The 24,490-nt window shown below is 40.3% G+C and overlaps 2 protein-coding genes across 2 annotated transcripts in view; both read right to left on the bottom strand.

Annotated features, from left to right (window-relative positions):
- Positions 1–24,490, bottom strand: part of SNX7 (sorting nexin 7) — a 139,616-nt gene that overhangs the window by 21,831 nt on the left and 93,295 nt on the right. The window contains exon 8 of the mRNA XM_088443946.1: positions 13,653–13,805. Within this exon, the coding sequence (XP_088300072.1) occupies positions 13,653–13,805 (153 nt within the window). The remainder of the gene's footprint in view (positions 1–13,652; positions 13,806–24,490) is intronic.
- LOC148508837 (uncharacterized) lies at positions 2,084–3,037 on the bottom strand. The gene has a single exon (XM_088443961.1). The coding sequence runs from the start codon at positions 3,035–3,037 to the stop codon at positions 2,084–2,086; it is 954 nt and encodes a 317-aa protein (XP_088300087.1).

Here is a 24,490-nt window from a genome sequence, read left to right as displayed (position 1 = left end):
TAGAAGGACGCAAACCATTCAATAAATTGGTGAGAATATGACCTCACTTATTACCAAATTTATGGAACTTGTAATTGGTAGCAAAGAGGTATTTATCCCCTATTTCATGAAGGGAATTCTCAAAATAAGTCTTTTCTACTGGATATTGTCTTTTTGTGTGGGGGGATTGGGTAGTTTTATATGCATATACATTAGTGGGAGCAGTTTGAAAGGTAAAATAAGAATATTTTTTATTCAAATCAGCTACATATGAGATTATAGCTTCTCTGAGGACCGATTTAGTAGCCTGCCAGAACACAGGAGGATCTGCTTCAGCATACTCTATTTTATTAATCCTAAACTCCTCCCAAACTGCCTCAAGGCTATTTTTGAATTTGAAGGAGCGAGTGAGATGAGAGGGAAATCGCCACATTCTATATGGACCCTTATCAATATGGAAATGGATCTTAAATGGAGATAATTTAAGCATTTGAATAAGGTGACCCTAGGTCTGACGTCCGTGGGTCTAGGAGAGGGACCCACTCTGTGAACCCGATCAATGACTAGATCTTTGCATTCATCAGCAATGCCTAAAATTGACAACAGCGTGGATCAGACAAAATGCGCCAGCTCTTTGATGGATTCAGGTAACCCCCACCAGCCTAATATTTCTTCGAGACCTATTTTCAAAGTCACAAAGTTTATTTTTTGCCTAGAAATTCTCCTTTTCCAATTTTATCACGGAGCCTTGTACATCAACCATGTGATTTTGAATTAGCCTATTCTGTGTTCTGTGTCAGACACTCTGTGAGACAACTGCTGTAATTGAGTTACAAGAAGAGAAAGATACCCAATTGGGTATACACAGGCGCTGGAATGAGCTGTTGATCTAGCAGCTGCTGAAATATGGGATCGTCAATCCCTACACAATAGAGAACACCAACACAAATAGCAGCGCTATTGATAAATGCACATACAAATATATAATGAAATTCAATTGGTACCAGTAAAAAGAACAATATATTTATTAAAAATATACGATATTTAACATATCAATTGAAATGTAAAGTGAACATGTACAATAAAAACATACAATCTCACCCACAACTTTGGATTAGAATGTCCCGATGATGGCAGACTGTTATGTTATGTATCCTTTATGTGTGATCTTAATGTTGAGACACGGGGCAGTAGAAAAGAATCCACATAAAACGATAAATTGGATGAGAGTGAATCAATGGCAGAAATAATAGGTCGCCCGGGGTGAAGTGAGGGATTTGTGAATTTTCGGTAAATGATAATAAATCGGTGTCGTGGGGTGAGTAGGAAACAAAAAACGGAACTCCTCCCTGGAGATGACCCCATCCAATAGTGCCTCCTCTAGTAGGGTATGAAGTTCCAACAGGAACTTTTGAGTTGGATCTGCTGGAAGTTTCATATAAAATGAGGCATTATTTAATTGTCTCATAGCTTCCGCATTATATTCAGTTCTATCTTGCACCACTATCCCTCCCCCCTTATCTGCTTCTTTAATTATAATAGATGTATCTTTCATCAAATCCTTAATAGCTTTCCTTTCCCATTTGTTTAGGTTAAATTTCTTTTCCTTAGGGTTAGATTTACACATTGTTTTAAAATCCTCTAGTGTTGTTTTGTAGAAGCTATCAATACTGGAGCCTTAAGATCTGATGGGGTAAAACTCAGATTTTAGTTTAAATCCTTTTTCCTTTTTTTTATTTATATCAAAAAGTGATTGTGTTTCAAAAGGTGGATCACTATTACTTTCTTCCCATAATTTTGTCAAAATTTCTAATGCTGGGTCATCATTGACATCCAGCATTATCGGGAAAGCATCTTCTTTTCTCTTACTTAAATTTTGTCTGGCAAAAAAGCGCTTACGGCAAAGAGTCCTCACAAATTTATTAAGCTCTACAAACAAGTCAATATATATTTGGCATGGCAGAGGGGGAAAATGTAAGGCCTCTGTTAAGGAGAGAGATTTCTATTTCAGTAAGTTTTTTAGATGAAAGATTAAAAATACTATTATTTATAACATCCTTTTCTCTTTCTCTCTCCTTTTCTAGCTTTCTTTTTCTTTTTAAATTCAAGACACTTCCACCTCTTCTTCCTCTAAATCTGTGTTTCTCCTTCTTTTTGGAGTCCCTGTTTCCCATTCTCTGTTTAGTACATAGTCCCTGTATCGTCTTTTGGAATGCCGATCTAAAAAAACTTCCGATGGGTTTTTTTGAACAGATGGTTGGGGGAATTTTCTAACATTAGGTCTTGCTCCCATATTACTCGCATTGTGTGTATGGATATTTACCCTACCTGAGTAGGTGGAGGTGTTGATAGAGTCACGAGGTGAATTTTGATAAGAGGGGACTCTCTGTCTCCCCACTCTATATGTCGGTTCATTATTAACCCATCTATAAGAATGAGTAGGTTGATGTCTCTCCCTATACTGAGAACGATTTTCCATTCTTCTCTGGTCAGTATTCTGACCGTTAACTATCCTCTTATTTTTATATGTTCTTACTGAATTGCTCCTATAATCTTCCTGATCACGTTTAAATTTCTTACATTTTGTCTCTATTAGAGTCTGTTCTAATTTATTTACCCTTTCTGTTATTATTTGATCTCTTTCTTTAAATTCCCTTGTATGGCTTGCAGGTTCTAATTTAATTTTTAATGTCTCTATTTCTGTTTCCAATGATTTTACTTTTTTCATCCTATTAGAAATAATTAATTCCATTAGGGAGAATGAACATTTGTCCAATATTTTTTCCCATTCATTCTGGAACTCATCAGTTTCTTGGAAGATAGAAGGTTTGAAGAGTCTAAGGCCTCTTGGTATCATCTTTTTATCTAAATATTTCTGTAAATTAGTACTATCCAACCAATGTTTTAATTCTGATTTTAATAAATTTTCTAATTCATAGAATCGTTCTTTCAATTCATGGTTAGATTCACTTCTATTTTCTTCTACTGATGAGTCCCATTTTGAAAAATAGATTTGCCTTCTGTTAAAACGTTCTTCAAAATAAGAAAAACAGCTCATAGCTGCTGCCTGTTAAAGACTATATAGACAAGAAGAGAAAGATACCCAATTGGGTATACACAGGCGCTGGAATGAGCTGTTGATCTAGCAGCTGCTGAAATATGGGATTGTCAATCCCTACACAATAGAAAACACCAACACAAATAGCAGCGCTACTGATAAATGCACATACAAATATATAATGAAATTCAATTGGTACCAATAAAAAGAACAATATATTTATTAAAAATATACGATATTTATCATATCAATTGAAATGCAAAGTGAACATGTACAATAAAAACATACAATCTCACCCACAACTTTGGATTAGAATGTCCCGATGATGGCAGACTGTTATATAGGTAGATGGGCCCTTATAGGGTTTGTGAAGAATGAAAAATGCAGATCTTTATAGCAGCCTATTCCTCCTGGTATCCGCTAGAGGGATGTCCCTTGATCCACTCACTGGGTCCTCAATATTGCGGTATCCATAGGTAACACGCTGTGATCCAATGTATTATGCCTCCTTTTTGGGCTGATATCTTCAACTGCAGGGAGCTCAATTGGGACAGAGTACTGCGCTTGTATAGGTATCCGCTAGAGGATAGGGTAGTGAATCAATATGGCATATCCTCAAGTAGTGCGGTTTCGATCAGCAAACAGCTGACTGTAGATGATAAGCAGTTGCTCCGTAGTTCAGTTTTTTAGTCCCAAGAACTCAATAGGCAGTAGGTTAAATCCACATCAAAGTCGGTGGTGAGATAGGTAGTGAAATGAGTCCTAACGCGTTTCACTGCATCCAGGTGCAGCTTTATCAAAGGTATCTCATAGGTTCCAGAGCTGGTGTTTTATACCCCTCTGAGTAGGTTTATTAATGGCACCTGATTTCAATTAACAGATACTTGACATTTCTATTTCACAATATAACATATAAAAAAATATAAATATACATATATATATCCAAATGGTTAGAAGGCAAACCTATTGTTTTTAAAAACATAATAGTTAAACACTATAAACTGGGACTTCCGATTCTTTGTCGTTTGGTCACATGATGTAAACAGAAACTAATCTGCATTAAATACTGCATTAAATGGCGATCGCGGCTCTCTAATTAGATTCTCTCCCTAAGTGGAGTTCGGGATGACATAATATAATTAGTTTACCTGCTTAGATTGAAATTTCAAGACTTCTTAAGTCTATCAGCAGCGTTCGCGAATACGGTCACGTACCGCTAGCGTGTATTCATGTCACAATTCCTATGAGGTATGTGGTCACGTGGTGTATAGATCATCCAATCCTAGATAGGTGGGTGTATCTATTAGTCCGATCATGTGATTGGGTCACATGATCGGCCTCTGTCTGTATCTTATAATCACAAGGTTCAGATTGATATAATAAATATCGTATATTTTTAATAAATATATTGTTCTTTTTACTGGTACCAATTGAATTTCATTATATATTTGTATGTGCATTTATCAATAGCGCTGCTATTTGTGTTGGTGTAATTGAGTTACAGCCTGGGTTAGAACTGAAGTTGGTCCCATAGTAGATTTAATCGCTTCTACTACCTCACTGTAGGAGACAGGAGAGGTAGATGTGCTTCTACTACCTCACTGTAGGAGACAGGAGAGGTAGATGTGCTTCTACTACCTCACTGTAGGAGACAGGAGAGGTAGATGTGCTTCTACTACCTCACTGTAGGAGACTGTGGAGTGATAGAAGCTACAGACGTGGCATCTTGTGCGCTGGAGAGACTGCCTCAGTGTCTGGGTCCGGGGCCATGTTAGCTTCTGCCTGGCACTTCTCCTGTCGAGGTTGGAGCGGCTTAGCAGCGAGGTTGGAGCGGCTTAGCAGCGAGCGCAGCAGGAAATAATTTCTCCATAAAGTGTCGGAGAAGGTATAAGCACTGGGTATGCCCCCTGTGGGGGCTATTAAAACAGCCTTTAAAAGGTAATTTGGCCGGGTTTGCAGCAGAGCTCAGGAGCTCACTCCAAGCAGCCGGAACCAGAATAAGACTTGTCCATTACAATCATTTGTATAATATGACATATGATAGTATAAAATGTGTAAAGGTTGTCAGGAAACAGTTTAGATAACAAATACTCTAACTAAATATTTACTGAGCAACACTGAAAACCTGACATCTACAGCATAGTAAATATTTGGCCGTCGGCTCTAGTATAAAAATTCCCATAGGCTGTAGTCAGTTTCATTATATTTGTTCCATGACTTTCACATTATTCGCACTATTAGAGATAGGTGACTGAGTTCGCAGCTGAGACTAAACAACAAACATTGAGGCACACATCTGCTCATAGCCTGTACATTCTACATAGATAGAACATTGACTGTGGTTATGTGTAAATTCAGCTTTGATAGCAAGAACAACTTATTTTATAGCATCTATGATTAGTTGAATCTTTGACAAACCTAACGATTTGTCAATAGTTATTACACTGGTTAAATATCAAAGTCTTAATTAGAGTGAGACTTGGTTTAAAATAAATCCAGCTTGTAGTAGTAATGAGCTCCTTAATTGTCAAAATATTTTGTGTCTTGGTTGTGTAGCAGCAGAGGTTGCCCAATTATAAGCTGTATTATCATCTCACCTTTGTGTAGGGAGAAGACTTGCTATATAAGCTGTTTACCAATAGAGAGAAGACAACGCCATCCTCCAATATTACTTGGTGGCGGACAGTGTGACAGACAGGCACCACCACAATGTTGGAGACACGGGTGTAACTCTTTTATGCGTAGCAACAGCAGAAATTGAAGTTGGTTTGTGTAGTGATTTCTACAGGGTATTCAAAAATAGCTGCAGTTAATCCAATCAGCCCATAGGAAATACCTATTTAAATGTATTTATGTTTTAAAGGTGGAGTATCAAATTAATCAGCAGTGTCTCCTGGTACGTCCAGGAAGCAGAGATGATCAATAGATTGAAGATCTTCTAGATCCCAGAAATCATGGTCATAAAACCCCTAGCACCCTTCTACAGATGTGTCCTCATACATCTAGCTTCAATACACCAAGTGGCGCGAGAGAGACGACAGGTCCCGATCAAACCTGCTAGAGCCGGACATCTTATTTACCCGAAAATGCATCTTAGTCGTAACTTGATGTGAATAGGAAACACCAGGAGACTGTGCGGATTAATTTGATATGTGACACTTGTATGTCTGTGTGTGACTGATTCCGTATACAAAGCACAACAGAACTGGGAGTAGAAAAAAAAGCTGGGGGCGCTACATTGTAGCACTTCGTATATGGAATCATACTCACTCGCACACAGATATACAAGTGTTGCATATCAAATTAATCTGCAGTGTCTCCTGGTGCGTCACATTGTGACTAAGATGCAAAAAAGATGCCCAGTTACACGGGACCTGGCTCGCCAAGAGGGTCTGTTTGCCGTGACTGCAGCAAAGGTGTATGAGGACACATCTGTACATAGGTTGCTAGGGAATAAATTATAAGTAGTTCTTCTTTAAGATAGTAAAAACTAAATCCACATAGAATGTATTTATATTGTGCGTGTCCTTTTCTGGAGAAAATAAACCTGCAAGACCTTTTATTATTAATGTCATGACTAGGAGACTCTAGGGCTGGTTCAGTATTGCACGTAAGTGTTGCACGCAGATTCCCAATTATCGCATACAGCTCCTGCTATGCCTCTGTCTGATTTAATTATTGTCATAGATTGAGTACACCCATTCATGGCACTGGTAAGTAAAGGTAGTGGCTCTTTCAGCAGGATAATGCATCCTGCCACACTGCAAAAACTGTTCAGAAATAGTTTGAGGAACAGTTAAAAAATTCCCCAGATCTCAATCCGATCTAGCATCTGTGGGATGTGCAGGAATAACAAGTCTGAGCTATGAATGCTCCACCTTGAAACTTGAAAGAGTGTCATGGATGCGGGAAGACAGAGCAGCGCAGATGGGTAAAGACAGATTGGTACGGATGAGAGAATACAGACTAGCACAATAGGACACATCAGTAGAGATGGGGAAAGACAGGTTTGTGCGGATAGGGGGGGGGGGGGGGAGAGACAGATTTCCACAGTTGGGGGGGGGGGGGGCACACAGTGGTGCAGATGGAGGAAGAAAGAGTGGCATAGATGAGGGGAATACAGAGTGGTGTGACTAGGGGGAAGGTGGTGCTGCAGATGGAAGGAAACAGAGTGGCACAGATGCAGGAAGACAGGGTGGTGCAGATGGGGAAAGACAGATTGGTGTGGATGAGGGAATACAGACTAGCACAATAGGACACATCAGTAGAGATGGGGAAAGACAGGTTTGTGCGGATAGGGGGGGGGGGGGAGAGACAGATTTCCACAGTTGGGGGGGGGGGGGGGGCACACAGTGGTGCAGATGGAGGAAGAAAGAGTGGCATAGATGAGGGGAATACAGAGTGGTGTGACTAGGGGGAAGGTGGTGCTGCAGATGGAAGGAAACAGAGTGGCACAGATGCAGGAAGACAGGGTGGTGCAGATGGGGAAAGACAGATTGGTGTGGATGAGGGAATAAAGAACGAGCACAGTTAGGAGACCACACAGCTGTAGGGATTGGAGAAGATAGAGAACAATAGAGGCACAGAAAGTGTACATGCACAGAGTATGGTAGTTTTCGAAATTAGAGAACTGAATGTGTATTCTGAATGAGATGGATGTATGGAGTGAGAAAGATGTTGGAGCTCAGTGGGATTGTTGTGGTGAACGAATGGGAAGATTGTGGACACTGAGTGGGATGTGTGCGCCACATAACTGCCCAGACCTCAGTTACATAAACTGCATGTGTGTATTCCAGTGAGCACATAATTCTGTGAATTAGCAGCTCCACCCTTTTGTGAGTGACAGCAATCTCACTCTGTGAGAGTGCTGAATCTGCAGTTAACTACAGGGTGCGATGGCATACCATATCTGTATTGAGCAAGAAACACGTTCATCAAGGCGTCAGCCTTAATGATCAGAATTGCATTGTTTTTTTTTAGTTTGAGTGGCACAAATTCAGTAGGTTTTGTGAAATTTCCGATAATTTCTAAGCAGCCTTAATGTGAAACAGTAAGGTTTTTTTTCTATGTAATTTCATTGCATTTCTATAATTTATTAACAGTCAGGGTTTTGATGAGCAAACCGGACCACCTGCAGGGCAGGGCAACAAATAGGTACACAAGCACGGGTGGAGGAGCAGAGAGCACACAGGTGGTGTTTTGGGGGTGCAGAGGGAGAAACTGCTGCGGGGGCAGGTTGCAGGTGTGTGGGGCAGTGGCAGCAGCGGGAGCAGTGGAGGTGCGGAGCAGTAGCAGCAACAGGGCCGTGCACAAAAGCATCAGCGGGTGCAGAGGGACTCAATGGTGCTGGGCATGCACCTGTGAAAATCAAATCAATAAGACACAGATGCATGGACGTATCAGTGAGGTCCATCCATGCATCTGTTAAAAAACGAATGTGTAACATAAAAAAAAAAAATTACGTGCCCCCACAGCACAATTAGCATCGGGCTTTGGAGCCCCAGTGCTGGTTGTTTTAAATACAGGGGATAAAAGATGTAGGGGTCCCCTGTATTAAGCACAACCAGCACCAGGCTAATCAGAGCCAGTCCTGGCTGCCAAAATGCAGGGGACAAACGACGTAGGGGTTCCCTCGAAAAAAACGGAAATCTCCCATAGAGAACTCCAGAGGGAGGGCACATGGTGTTTAAGGGGCTACACCTCAAAAGCTATTGGAGGTACCGAGCTGAAATTTGGCATGGTCTGGTAGAACTGTCGCTTGGTGCTGCATGCCAAATTTCAGAGCAAAAACATTAAAAAATTTGGATTTGGGAGTAATCTAAAGTTCCAACTGTCAGTTTTTTCTGACACTCACAATTAGGACCACTTTTCTGCTGTTCTTTATGGGGGATTTTTGGGAAAGCATAAGTCAGAGTACAGGGCGAACTTAGACTTGGGGTTTGTTTTATTAGGTAGATATTGTTCCAGGTTAGGTGCTTTTTGGGATCAGGTAAATTAGATAGCTACAGTTTTTAAACTATTACCTCATGAAGTCGCCATTATACAGATAGGGAGCCTCAACTTGTTGAGCAGCCTCAGTTGGTGCCTTCAGCAGGTTTACTCACGGTGGCTTCACTTGAGTGCACAAAGATGGCTGGCCAGTGTGGGCGGTAAGACTTGGGGGAGGAAGTGGGTGTTAGCTGCAGCCAGGACCCGGAGGGGTGGGGGTATTGGTAGGGTGCGTTGGCGGTGCGACTGATGCAGGCTTGGATCAGGGATATCTGTGATGCCTGCATCGGTGTGATAAAAATAACTACAGATGCATGGATGGATCACTGAGATCCGTCTGTGCTGCTATTTAAACAAATTAAAGTGCTAAAATAAAAAAATAAATAAAAACACAGCGTACCCCCCGCCCCAAAAGAACAACCAGCACCCAGCTCTGCAGATCCAGCACTGGTTGTGCTATATACAGGGGACAAACGACGTAGGGGTCCCCCGTATTAAGCACAACCACCACTGGGTTATTCAGAACCAATCCTGGTTGCCAAAATATGGGGGATAAATGACATAGGGGTGCCCCGTATGCAATGCCACCAGCACTGGACTCTGAGCCAGTCCTGGTTTTAGAAATACAGGGAAAAAAATGCGTGGGGTTCCCCTGTATTTCCAGAACCAGCACCGGACTTTTTCTAGCGGGGGGCTAATGCCACAGCCTGGGGAGCCCTTTCAACGGGCCCCCCAGCCCGACCAAACCATCAACCCTGACCACTAGTCAGCCCAGGCCGGGGATCCCTGGGGACCCCCCCCCCCCAATAAAAGGGGTCCCCCTCTCCAGGGCGCCCCAGGGTCCACTGGTCGGTGGGTGCTGGGTTGATTATTTAAAGTGCAGTGCAAAATAAAGGAGTTAAAATATTGTATTTTGCAAAAGCACTGCAGGCCCCAGCAAGCCTCCCCCGCATGCTGACGCTGGAGTTGAAGCTTAGTATCTGTATAATGGCGCATTTGTGAGGTAATAGTTTAAACTGTAACATTCTAATTTACCTGAATTTTAAAAAAGCACCTAACCTCGAACAATAGCTACTATCGAAGCTGAATAATTGGCTAAGACAAGTTCAGGTTGAAATTTAATCGCGGCGACGCCATCTTGCGACTGGCCGCAAGACGCCATCTTGAAAATTAGATCGCAAGACGCCATTTTGCGAATGGCTGCCTAAGCGCCATTTTAGATAAACTCACATTTTAGTACATGTGGCGATAATACTAATAGCACCATGCGATTGCATTTTTCATCATTTCCCATACGCACATTAATACATACAATAGCGCTGTTAACTAGTCGCATATTAGCGAATGCATAGGACTTTGTATGAAACCGCTGTTTTATTAGCTTTATGCGCACGCATCTGCCCCAAGTTAACTAGCGTCCTCATATCAAATCCTGGATACCCACACATTACATATTCACACATAAGGTTCAATAAGCTTTAAAGTGTATGATTTAAGTAGGTTCAGTTAGTTTAAATGCTGAGAAATAAAGATATTTGATAACTAAGGTATTATACATGCTAAACCAGTCGTGTTTGGAGTTGTACTGATGCGTACTCTTTTCACAGTATTCCGGTGTTATCGGTGGGGAGATTGCATCATGCATTCCCGAGTTATGGATCGCAGAGCCTACAAGCAACAAAATGTATATTTTAGAAACAACTGTTAGGATGCTGCCGGAGGCGTGAAGAGGAAGACCCCCAGCTGTTAGAGGCAGGGAGAATCTGTTTGAACCAGCCTGTTAAATGTGCTGTAACAGATGCTTCACCCCTGAGAACCAATGGTATCAGCAACAGACTTCCCTATTGTCCTGTTTATTCTGGGGGGTATAAATATAAGTGCACGAACGCTGATTCGGGGTCTTCGTGCTGAATGACGAGAGGTCTCTTGCTGATGCCTATCTCTGGGTCCGGAAGCGCCTGCGTATGTATACTGTACTTGGGTCTGTATAATTTCCTTTTGCGCCTAAATTGTGTCTTGATCAATTGCGCGTAACTGTCTGAACTTTTACCTGAATATCACTTGTGCTTTGGAACCACAGATTCCACGTCTAAAGCTGGCCACACACTAGACCAACTTACATCCAACCAGCCAACTTGTTGATTGGTTGGAATGAAAATCTGGTAACGTATAGGAGTAAATGATGGTCAGCAATTGGCTCCAAAATGCCAGAAAACAGATGAAAATGGTCGTTTAGACAAGTTTGTTAAATGTTTGATCTAAACTATTTGTTCAAACAGCAGTTTTGGTCCAATTTCCAGCTTTTGGGAGCAAATTGCTGATTGGTTGGAATGAAAATCTGGTAAGGAATACAATCAACTAGTTGGCTGGTTGGATTTAAGTTGGTCTAGTGTGTGGCCAGCTTAAGTCTTTATTAATGGTGTGACTGCATACGCAAATTAGCGTCATCCTTAGAAGGTATAGGCAGGACATTAGAAGGTATAGGAAGGTGTGTATAGAGGTTCTGATCCAGTATCGTTACTACCTAATAAAACAAACCCCAAGTCTAAGTTCGCCCTGTACCCTGACTTATGCCTTCCCAAAAATCCCCCATAAAGAACAGCAGAAAAGTGAGTGTCAGAAAAAACTGACAGTTGGAACTTTAGATTACTCCCAAATCCTAATTTTTTATGTTTTTGCCCTGAAATTTGGCATGCAGCACCAAGCAACAGTTCTACCAGACCATGCCAAATTTCAGCTCGGTACCTCCAATATCTTTTGAGGTGTAGCCCCTTAAACACCCTGCCCCCCCTTGGGAGTTCTCTATGGGAGAACTCAGTTTTTTTTAGATTCAGCCATAATAGACTGTGCCCTTATAATATATTATATTATACACACACACGCATATATATTATATATATATATATATATACACACACACATATATATATATATATACACATACATACACATACATACACACACACGCATATATATTATATATATATATATATATACACACACACATATATATATATATATATATACACATACATACACACACACGCATATATATTATATATATATATATATATATATATATATACACACACACACACATATATATATATATATACATACACACACACAAAACTGTTCATTCAACTAAAAGTAATTCATTGAATATTTAATTTCAGGGGATAAATCTTCAATAATTTCCACTGAGTGCTTCTTACGCCGTTAGTAAAATGCAATTTGCAAAGATTTTAAAAATCTGGGTAATTTCACACCATCATAAAACATTAAATAATCCTGTATAAAAGGGAGCATGGAATAAATTAATACCTTAAATCCAAATCTCATAGCACACTTACAACCAAATGGTTTTTAGAGTATAAATTGTAGAAAAATATTTGGCCTAAATTGATTTGGAAATGTAGAACTTTTCATATGAAGGCATTAAATACAATGTAAAAAAATCCTTTGTTAGTTTGAGGAGAGTGTTAGACATTTCCTCATCAGCAAAAAAAAAAAAAAAAGATTTATGTGTTCATTGCAAGTTAATCTCAATGAGTACCCCTAGCGTCTTTAGTTGGACACATTCTGTTCCACTTAACGGAGATGTAGTACGAAAGCAGAAAGAACCTAATAATATCTTCAAGACATCTGCTAGTTAATGTAGCAATCCCACATACGTTATTTTCCCCCTTTAAATAGCAAGTACATCTGAAGCATGGATAATTTTTCTTTGCTGTCCTCTTACAAATAACAATCTCCTTTTCAAACCCTCTCTGGAGGGCATTCAAGTATGGCTGCCAGTCACACACACAGACTCGGGGAAATGTAATAGCTTGCAACTTGCGGGCATCGGAGAGATCCCGGTGAGTCTGTTCGATTTTATAAAATGGCAATAATTTAACAAGGCAAAACCAGCAATAAGGGGAGAAATGAGCAGTGCAGACTAAGCTTATAGGGGCTTTCCAAATCTTATTTGCTCACTACATGTGCCATGTGACTGTGGTTGACATGGTAGTCACAAGATACTATGAAAATTCTGCAGACTTTGAAATCATTAAAAGAAGCCTAATGAAACAAAGGCTAAAAAAGTTTAATAAAGAAAAAAAAACACCTAATTTGAGAAAGTACTGTCTTACTGCTGCTTCAGTCACGCCAAATAGCCCCTTTTAGAGTGAAAGGACCCATGTGACTTGGCTGAGTGTTTTTGTTGCTTAAAATGTGCGCCTTATTCACACACTTAACACACACAGAAGCGACAAAACTACATTGCTAGGGTATGCTGATCAATTTGGTGGGTGAGTTTGAACCTGTCTAAAAAGCGAGCGTCCGTGGCTTTTCCTCAAGCCAAGATCGGTTGTGCTTTGTACATGCGTAACAGAAATTCATGTGTGCTTAAAGTTGAAGGCTAGCGTCTCTGGTACACCAAGCGCTGTGTCTGTGATACCACTAACAAAAGTACAGTATGCTGCTCCTCCATCTTGGAACGTCTGTTATGCACAGGGAGACTTGCGCTATATGGCAGACGGACGCCCAATATGTGAGAACACATCAAGTTTTGCTACATTAAGCATAAAACATTTATAGTTATGGCTTTCATTAAAACGCTAAAGTAGTAAAATAGCTATTGTACCTCTTCATAATGATTGATTCTGCAATCTGCCATGTTCGTGAATGCAGTCCTCAAGTCTGTCTGTATGTTTTTTGTCCATCGATCCCAATCAGCATTCAAAGCATTATTGGCACATTCAACTTTATCTTCAAGCTTTTCGATCTCTTCCTTTAGCTGCAATGACAGGAGTTATTTGCTTATAGAGACATTTAAGAAGAATATACATAATAATAAGTCAACCTACTATGCCTTTTCAGCTTCATTTAGTCTCAACAAAGACCTCATCAACTTATCCTATAATAAATGGTCAAAACAATTTAACCTTCTAGTGCAGAGCTCAATTATAAGGAAAAAATATTTTCATAGGTTCTCCAAACTGTGAAAAATGGAATGGATATGAAATCTCGACGCCAAAAGCCAATCAGTGAACATCCCGACAGGGGCAGGTAAGTACCCTATTCTTCCCCTCTCACCCCCTAATACTCCCTTAGCGGTGCCTAACCCTAACCTCCCCCCTGATGGTGCCTAACCCTAACCCCCCCCCCTTTTCGCACCCTAAACCTAACCCTCCCGGGGGGTGTCTAACCCTGACCTCCCCCCCCCGATGATGCCTGACCCTAAACCCCCCTTACCGCAGCCTAACCCTCCCCGGGAGGATGCATAACCCTAATTTCCCCCCTGGTGTCCCCGACCTAACTCTGATACTTACCCGGATCCTTCAATCAGGATTCCGGAGGTCAGGATGCAGACGCCGGTATCCTGATCCCCTTCGGGATAGCGGCGTCGCCATTTTGCCGGGCGGCAGGATTCCGGCGCCGGTAAATGAACTACATCCCGTGAAAAACATATGCAGCAAAATAATTAAGGGTCATATTCAAACCACAGATACTGCAAGTTCACACTGCTATTTTTATATGTTCAAAGGCACATTTTGCAGTAGAAACAGTAGAAAATTCACATCAAAGTCCAACCTACTTCTATTATATAGTGTACCCATCTACCTACTTCTATTATATAGTGTACCCATCTACCTACTTCTATTATAGTGTACCCATCTGCCTACTTCTATTAGTGTACCCATCTACCTACTTCTATTAGTGTACCCATCTGCCTACTTCTATTAGTGTACCCATCTACCTACTTCTATTACATAGTGCACCCATCTACCTACTTCTATTATATAGTGTACCCATCTACCTACTTCTATTATATAATGTACCCATCTACCACTTCTATTATAGTGTACCCATCTACCTACTTCTATTATAGTGTACCCATCTACCTACTTCTATTACATAGTGCACCCATCTACCTACTTCTATTATATAGCGTACCCATCTACCTACTTCTATTATATAATGTACCCATCTACCTACTTCTATTATATAGTGTACCCATTTACCTACTTCTATTATATAGTGTACCCATTTACCTACTTCTATTATATAGTGTACCCATTTACCTACTTCTATTATATAGTGTACCCATCTAGCATTTCTATTATAGTGTATCCATCTAGCATATCTATTATAGGGTACCCATCTGCCTACTTCTAGTATATAGTGTAACCATCTGCTTACTTCTAGTATATAGTGTAACCATCTGCTTACTTCTATTATATAGTGTACCCATCTACCACTTCTATTATAGTGTACCCATCTACCTACTTCTATTATATAGTGTACCCATCTACCATTTCTATTACAGTGTACCCATCTAGCATTTCTATTATAGTGTACCCATCTACCTACTTCTATTATAGTGGACCCATCTACCACTTCTATTATAGTGTACCCCTCTAGCATTTCTATTATAGGGTTCCCATCTGCCTACTTCTAGTATATAGTGTAACCATCTGCTTACTTCTATTTTATAGTGTACCCATTTACCTACTTCTATTATATAGTGTACCCATCTACTTACTTCTATTATATAGTGTACCCATCTACTCACTTCTATTATAGTGTACCCATCTACCACTTCTATTATAGTGTACCAATGATCTAGCATTTCTATTATAGTGTACCCATCTAGCATTTCTATTATAGGGTACCCATCTGCCTACTTCTTTTATATAGTGTAACCATCTGCTTACTTCTATTATATAGTGTACCGATCTGCCTACTTCTAGTATATAGTGTAACCATCTGCTTACTTCTATTATATAGTGTACCCATCTACCACTTATATTATAGTGTACCCATCTACCTACTTCTATTATAGTGCACCCATCTACCTACTTCTATTATATAGCGTACCCATCTACCTACTTCAATTATATAATGTACCCATCTACCTACTTCTATTATATAGTGTAACCATCTGCTTACTTCTATTTTATAGTGTACCCATTTACCTACTTCTATTATATAGTGTACCCATCTACTCACTTCTATTATAGTGTACCCATCTACCAATTCTATTATAGTGTACCAATGATCTAGCATTTCTATTATAGTGTACCCATCTAGCATTTCTATTATAGGGTACCCATCTGCCTACTTCTTTTATATAGAGTACCCATCTACCTACTTCTATTACATAGTGTACCCATCTACCTACTTCTATTATATAGTGTACCCATCTACCTACTTCTATTATAGTGTACCCATCTACCTACTTTTATTACATAGTGTACCCATCTACCTACTTCTATTACATAGTGCACCCATCTGCCTACTTCTATTATATAGTGCACACATCTACCTACTTCTATTATATAGTGTACCCATTTACCTACTTCTATTATAGTGTACCCATCTACCTACTTCTATTACATAGTGCACCCATCTACCTACTTCTATTATATAGTGTACCCATCTACCTACTTTTATTACATAGTGTACACATCTACCTACTTTTATTGCATAGTGTACACATCTGCCTACTTCTATTATATAGTGTACACATCTACCTACTTCTATTATATAGTGTACCCATTTACCTACCGTACTTCTATTATAGTGTACCCATCTACCTACTTCTATTACATAGTGTACCCATCTATCTACTTCTATTATATAGTGTACCCATTTACCTACTTCTATTATAGTGTACCCATCTACCTACTTCTATTACATAGTGCACCCATCTACCTACTTCTATTATATAGTGTACCCATCTACCTACTTCTATTATATAGTGTATCCATCTACCTTAAACTCAACTTTTTTAACCAAATCTAAAAAAAACAAATACTGCTATTTGATTAATCTTAATTATGCCTGAAATTAATCACGTCTGTCTTTCTTACAAGCAGCACTTTTGTTCCTACTTATTTTTTTGCATAAAAAACACAGAGGATTATTTTTACAGTGCAAAGGGCTTCACATTACGAGTATAGGGAGATGCCTTATCTCCGCAACTTAATGGAACAGGGAAAAAAAAAAAATCCTTTTCCGAGAGAAATATGCTATACGCCCCCTTGAGAAAACATGCAATGCCTCCCTATGTGCATTCTCTCTACCCATGAAACCATTTAAATAATCCCGTAAAACATGATCTTGGTAAATCCTGTGGTTAAACTGCATATTACTGAATTTCTAAGTGACAAGAACGTAACAAAACCTTTGCAGAGTACAAACTTAAACAGGACACATTTCTGCATATTGAATGCACAATTAGTATTTTTTTGATGAATTTAAGAGAAAAAAACAATGTGGTTAAAGTGGCATGTGCAAAAGTTTGGGCACCCTCTAGTTCAAGTGTAGGCAACCCTTGGAACTAGTGCCACAAGGTGGCATTCGTTGATGTCTTGAGTGGCATCAGTGAGGTCCTTCCATTTCCTATTACACTCTCTGTCCCACCACTACTGCTCCACATCATTCCCTCTCAGGAGAGACCTTTCCAGTGCACTGAGTCCTCTCTAAACAGGAGAACCCATGCATGACTGCATACAAAGCAAAATCTCTGGTGAGTGAACCATGACCAAACTTAGCCATGCTCACGGACAAATACCAGTACAAAGCACTGAAGCATGTATTTGACATCAGCCTACAAATTATGAATTTAACCTGCGAAAAAAGCTTCATAAAAAGGAAGGACAGGGAAACCACTAACATTTTTATTTCCCATCCATTATTTTTTGTAAATGTTTGTATATGTTGTAATGGTGACACAATTCCGGAAATTTCTTTCTTTGTAATGCTGTACTTTTGGTACCCAAAGAGAAAAATGTTGCCGACCCCTGTTGTAGTGGAATCATTACTAAGGGGAAGCAGTCGGGAAGCCGATGGATGTAATCCCGACCGCCGGCTTCCCGACTGTCTAATCCCGGCAAGTGTCTAATGACAGGCGTCGAAATCCTGATGCCTGTCATCAGACCTACGCCGGGGAGCCCGGCACCCGGCTTACCGATTGAAGGTAAGCCGGGCGTGGACAGCCACAGGGGGGGGGGGGTGGGACAACACTAACACTAGGCTGAAAAGGAAAGAAGACTTTTCCAATACTGGAGTAAGTGCAATTCAAAGGGATTAATCCTATTAGCCGTGATTATCTCACGGGCGCGAGTCATCACGGCAGTGGCCGCACTTTACGGCAGCCTGGATTCACATAAAATTGCTTGCAGCCCCCCATAGGGCTCCGGGGCAAATTCAGTGAATACGGGCTCGGAGCGGGCTGTGAAGGGTGCGAGGTGCGGGTCGTTGCCGGCGTTTTAACGCCGTTGCAATGGCAACTCGCTCACTTCGCCTGGAATAGGATTGACCTAAAAATATCTCCCAAACAATATTGCATATATTTTCAAAAATGCTACACAAACATATCTCATATGATTTACATATACTTCAACATAGTTTTTACTTAATTTAAAGGGTTATTTCTACACTTTGCCAAGTAATTACTCTATTCCAATGCTGACCATCTGCGTTTCTGTCTACAACTCACATAAAACAATTATTTGAGCCATTTGACATCCCCTGGGCAAGAACAACCTGAAATATATTCACAGATTGTGTTTTCCGAATATAAGAGTCTGCAATTGGCACAGGATAAAACCTTGCACGTTATGCTGGCATCTGCAATTATTTTGTAAATTGGAAAGATTGAATGATCATATTTTAATATACAGATTTACTTTAAAATACTATTCTCTCTAGTGATGGTTTAACTTCAAGACCGTCACAAATATTGAAAATCAATTCCGTTTTCATATTCTGTTTGTAGTCATAGTTTATACAAAAACAAATATGAACCAACAGCTCTAAAGAGAATTACCAGGAACCTATCTACAGTATATCAACATCTCTCTCTCCATATCACTCACTCTATCTACCCACACACACAGTACAAAAAAGTACAACACGGTTACAGACCAATGTTTCGGCCTCATTAAAAAGCAGTCTTCAAAGATAACATCACATGATGATATCCCTGAAGATGGCTTTTAATAAAGCCGAAATGTTGAAGTCTGTGACCGTTAAAAGCATTGGCTCGGCACTCCTCCTCAGAATATAAATCACCGGGTGTCCTCCACAGTAAATAGATACATACGCATTGGTTGGCGGCGGCACTCCACAATAACAACACAGTCAAGCTGGGTCAACGACCACTATCACTTTACTTCAACGTTTCAGTCGTTACCAACTTTCGTCTGGAAGAATCTTCAACGTATGCATGATACCCTTATCCTGACTATCAGCCTCAGACGTGACTTTGTTACCTGTGGGTGGTAGCTCATAGTCACTGAATGTTATAGTACATATACAGCACTGGTATCACATTTGTTGCCTTGGGGACATTGCTATATGTCACCCAAGGGCCAATGTGACCAGTTTTCTATATCTATGGCATCGTGTTATGTTGTGTTATATATTTTTTCTGTGGAGTCATCATTAATGCACCCTATACGGTATATGTATTTTATGCATCATCACTATTCTTCTTCTATATGGTATCACATATGTGGCCTTGGAGGAAGTTAGTCACAATGGCAGATGTGACCAATGTTATGTACAAGAGGCTGTGTTTTCTTTTAGGATTTGCTAGTGATTGATCAGTGGAGCTGCCGATGCTGAATTACAGGCTGGCCTATGTATATTTATACTGACTGCTAGTTGTTAAGAGGCTGACACCAGCGATGACTTGCTTGTTGCCCTAGATCCACACAAGTAATGTCTGTATGTGACTATATGTGCATTGTCTATTCTAGTGTTGTTAGGATTCGTTCAGTCCACAGCGCATGCTACGGTACTCACACTGATAGCCCAGCACACATTAATAACGGAGGTGGCTTGTTTACTACTATAACCCTGCCCACCCACCGGATGCTTTGCAGCCAACCAAGCGCCGAGGGGCGTGGTCAAGGTGACGTATCATGATTCGGGCTTCACTGATTAGGGCGCCCTTTTAGGGTATGTCTGAGCTGCAGGGCTCAATGTGTGTTAGACCCTGAGGAAAACTGGACGGCAGTTGAAACGATCGTCGGGCTACTGTCAGCTGCTGCATGTATTTTTCTTTTTCATGTGAATAAACCCGTGGATTCATCTAAACGTGAGTGCTGGTTTTTTTTGTCTACATTGCGGGCTATCAGCTTGCTTAGTGACAGAGAGTTGATATTTAATTTTTTTTTGTACTGGCACCCCCCTGCTAACAACCTTATTTGAGTGCCATCTCTTATGCTTCTGATAATTACCATTTGTTCCGGGATAGGCACCTGTATTTTTTTTTTTGGAGACTGCATGCAAAGATTGTTGCCTACAGTCTTAATCATTTTTTTAAAATATTTTTTATATTTTGTTGATATTTAGTGTCCTTTGTATATTTCATTTTTTTTTTCGTTTCATGTTTTTGGACTGAACTTATTGCTATCAACCAGTATTGTGTACCATCTGTGTCTCATTGTATACTAATGTCGCAGTCAGATAATAGAGATATTACATCTACTCTACAATTTGATACTGCTGACGCTGAGAGGATCCTATTTACAGATAGAGGATCTAGCCTTCAACAAAGACAGTCCTGAGGAATGTCTTGAAGATCTCCTGAGACTAAGGAAGAGGGAGATAGAGCTGCAGCTACATGGTCAGACTTTGTCACAATATTTCAAAGAACAACTTATCCCTAGGGGGTTCAGACTACGTAACCAACAAACCTTGGGTAGACATAACAATGATTTCTGCACCAAATGGTGCAATATATTGAACAAATGCTCCCAGGACTTGATGCTCTTGGAAATTGAGCAAGTAGGCACAGACCTTGCTGATATCAAAAAATATATATTAAAGGTTGAGACATCTGACCTCTTTATGGCCCTAAATGTACCAGATAACACCTCACTGTCCAAACTGAACAAAGATGTGGAGAAATTTAAGAGTCATATACTGAATTTTAAGAAAGAACAAATATAAGCAAGTTAAACTGGACTATAAAGAAAACAGGGTGTATCCATCGTTCTCTAGAGTGGAGCAGAGAAGATACAAACCACAGTTTAGAAAAGGATTAAGAAAATAAAGAGTCCAATTTACTGCCATTGATAGTCAGTCACAAACTTCAGCGAGCAATTCTGATATTTCCACCAGAGTTGGACAGGAAGCTACTTATCTGGCTAGATCCGACAGGAACAGTAGGGCGCCAAAAAAACCCTTATACCCACCCGCAGAGGTGGGAGGAAGAGGATCAAGAAAAAGGAATCAAACAAACCCATAGGCTCAGTTATTTTCAACTTGTCAAACCACTCTCACTCCTGCAGAGATATCCCTACTTGGTAAAGGACTCTCCTTTGTACCTACTCTTCTCCAGAAGGGATTTGATTGGCAGGTCGACATGTACAAACTGAATAGGCAATTGCACCTTAAAGACTATTTTGCCCAAAAATCAAATGGCTTGCAAACATCTACGACTATCATGGAACTTGAACGTAGCAACCTAAAAGCTGCAAGTAAATTCGACCCACCTACATTGAACCCTTCAATACATACTTTCATGAGGGTATTGAAAAGGGACACAATACCATTAATAGAAAAACAGAAGATCTCATACCACAACATCAACCTACACGAGCGTAAGGCGATTAAAACACTGAAGGAAGACACCAATCTGGTGATAAGAGCAGCCGATAAAGGGGGCGGTATCGTATTGATGAATTATGATAATTATGCACAGGAGATACACAATTGGCAGACATCATCTGCTATCACAGGACTTGACTATGACCCCACATGGAGATATAAGAAAGAAAAGAAATTGATGAGGTGATCAACCTGGGTGTCAATAATCGGTATATTAGTATCGAAACAGCAGATTTTCTGAGACAGAAGCACCCCAAGATACCGATTCTATACACTCTCCCCAAGGTGCACAAATCCCTGTCACATCCCCCTGGCCGACCGATCATCTCGGCGAGGGGCTCGTTATGTCAGCCACTCTCCCAACCAGTAGACTTTTACCTTCAACCACTGGTGAAAAACATTGACAGTTTTATATCTGACACAGATTTTCTTAAAAAATTGGAAAAGGTAACAGGGATTAATGAGCACTCCTTATTGATCACATTAGATGTAGCAAGCCTGTACACCAATATACCTCATGACTTGGGGATCCAAGCATGTAGGGAGAGTATTAGTCAGAGTGATATCTATAAGGGCCCACCAGCGGAATATCTGTTGTTGCTTATTGACATCATTCTTAACAAGAATTATTTCTTGTTTGAAAATGGGTACAATCTCCAAAAACAAGGGACAGTGATGAGGTCAAATATGGCCCCATCCTATGCCAACATTTTCATGTCAGCCTATGAACATACACATCTATATGGCAGTTCTGAATATTGGAAAGATGTACTTTTTTATGTAAGATACATCGATGATCTATTTCTGATATGGCAGGGGGGCAAAGAAAAATTGCTACAATTCATCAACTACCTTAATTCAATTCCAGGCACAATACGCCTCAGTCTCACGTTTAGTAGAGAGCACATAAATTTTTTAGATGTGTCAGTCTCATTGAACATGAATCAGGTATCCACCAGCATCTACAGCAAAGACTCCGACAAGAATACGTTGACGAGCTTTCACCCAGCACCCCTCAAGAGAGGGCTGCCGTACTCACAAATTTTAAGAGTGGTAAGGATTAATTCAGAGCCAAAGTCTACCTCTATAGCCTTGATGGATATGGGACAATGGTTCCATGAAAGAGGCTACACCAAGGATGATATTGATGATATAGGAAAACTCAGGAGGGAAGATCTATTTGAACAAAAAGAAGTCTGTCCTGATAAAGGGATGAATGTGTTCAACTTCTGCAGCACTTATACTACTGCGTCCAGTTTTATACGAAAGAAGGTATTAGAACACTGGCACTTACTGACCAGTGATCCCACTTTGTCTACACAAATTGAAGGGGTACCACGTTTTGCCTATACACGGGGCCCCAACTTAAAAGACTTGCTAGTCCAGATGGACTCTTCCAAGCTCAAAAAACATCGATCTCATTGGCGAAGTAGAAAACCAGGGACTTTTAAGTGTACAGGCTGTACAAACTGTCCATTCTTGGTAATGGGCAGTTGCTTCACCAATCCCCAGGATGGTAGGAAATACAGCATCAGGCATCATTTGGACTGTATCAGCAAATATGTCGTATATGCTCGCACTTGTCAGTCTCTCACCCAATGGACTTAATGAGGACTTCAAAATGAGTGGTTTCCTGTAATAGGCTCGTCACTTGGAATGATGCCCTTATCCTATCAGCCTCACATGTGACTTTGTTACCTGTGGGTGGTAGCTCATAGTCACTGAATGTTATAGTACATATACAGCACTGGTATCACATTTGTTGCCTTGGTGACATTGCTATATGTCACACAAGGGCCAATGTGACCAGTTTTCTATAGCCATGTGCCATACATTTTTATATATATGACATGGCGTTATGTTGTGTTATATATTTTTTCTGTGGAGTCATCATTAATGCACCCTATACGGTATATGTACTTTATGCATCATCACTATTCTTCTTATATTGTATCACATATGTGGCCTTGGAGGTGGTTACTTACAATGGCAGATGTGACCAATGTTATGTACAAGAGGTTGTGTTTTCTTTTAGGATTTGCTAGTGATTGATCAGTGGAGCTGCCGATGCTGAATTACAGGTTGGCCTATGTATATTTATACTGACTGCTAGTTGTTAAGAGGCTGACACCAGCGATGACTTGCCTGCTGCCCTAGAGCCACACATGTAATGTGTGTATGTGACTATATGTGCATTGTCAATTCTAGTGTAGTTAGGATTCGTTCAGTCCACAGCGCATGCTACGGTACTCACACTGATAGCCCAGCACACATTAATAACGGAGGTGGCTTGTTTACTACTATAACCCTGCCCACCCACCGGATGCCTTGCAGCCAACCGAGCGCCGAGGGGCATTGCCAAGGTGACGTATCATGATTCGGGCTTCACTGATTAGGGCCCCCTTTTAGGGTATATCAGAGCTCCAGGGCTCAATGTGAGTTAGCCCCTGAGGAAAACTGGACAGCAGTTGAAACGATCGTCGGGCTACTGTCAGCTGATGCTGCATGTATTTTTCTTTTTCATGTGAATAAACCTGTGGGATTCATCTAAATGCTGTTTTTTTTGTCTACATAGCGGGCTATCAGCTTGCTTAGAGACAAAGTGTTGAGATATATATATATGTATATATATATATATATATAGTCAATTTGAAGAAGAGGGGCACTCATCAGAGCAAATATAAACAGCTACAGATTTTTATTACTTATATATCCAGTTTGTCGACGTTTCGGTCAGGGCAGACCTTTCTCAAGACAGATTCTTAATTCATCAAGGTATCAACAATAGCACGTCTGTCAATGGAATAGCATCCATCCAGTTTGTCCAAACGTCGACAAACTGGATATGTAAGC

Source organism: Taudactylus pleione, unplaced genomic scaffold, assembly GCF_031769625.1.
Source record: "Taudactylus pleione unplaced genomic scaffold, aTauple2 ptg000341l, whole genome shotgun sequence".
NCBI lineage: Eukaryota > Metazoa > Chordata > Amphibia > Anura > Myobatrachidae > Taudactylus > Taudactylus pleione.
Note: the sequence above shows the minus strand (reverse complement) of the source record. Positions and strands in the feature narration are given on the sequence as shown.

What these genes read in the sequence shown, in the direction of transcription:
- LOC148508837 (XM_088443961.1), bottom strand. Translation starts at nt 3,037, where the DNA reads ATGAGCTGTTTTTCTTATTTTGAAGAACGTTTTAACAGAAGGCAAATC.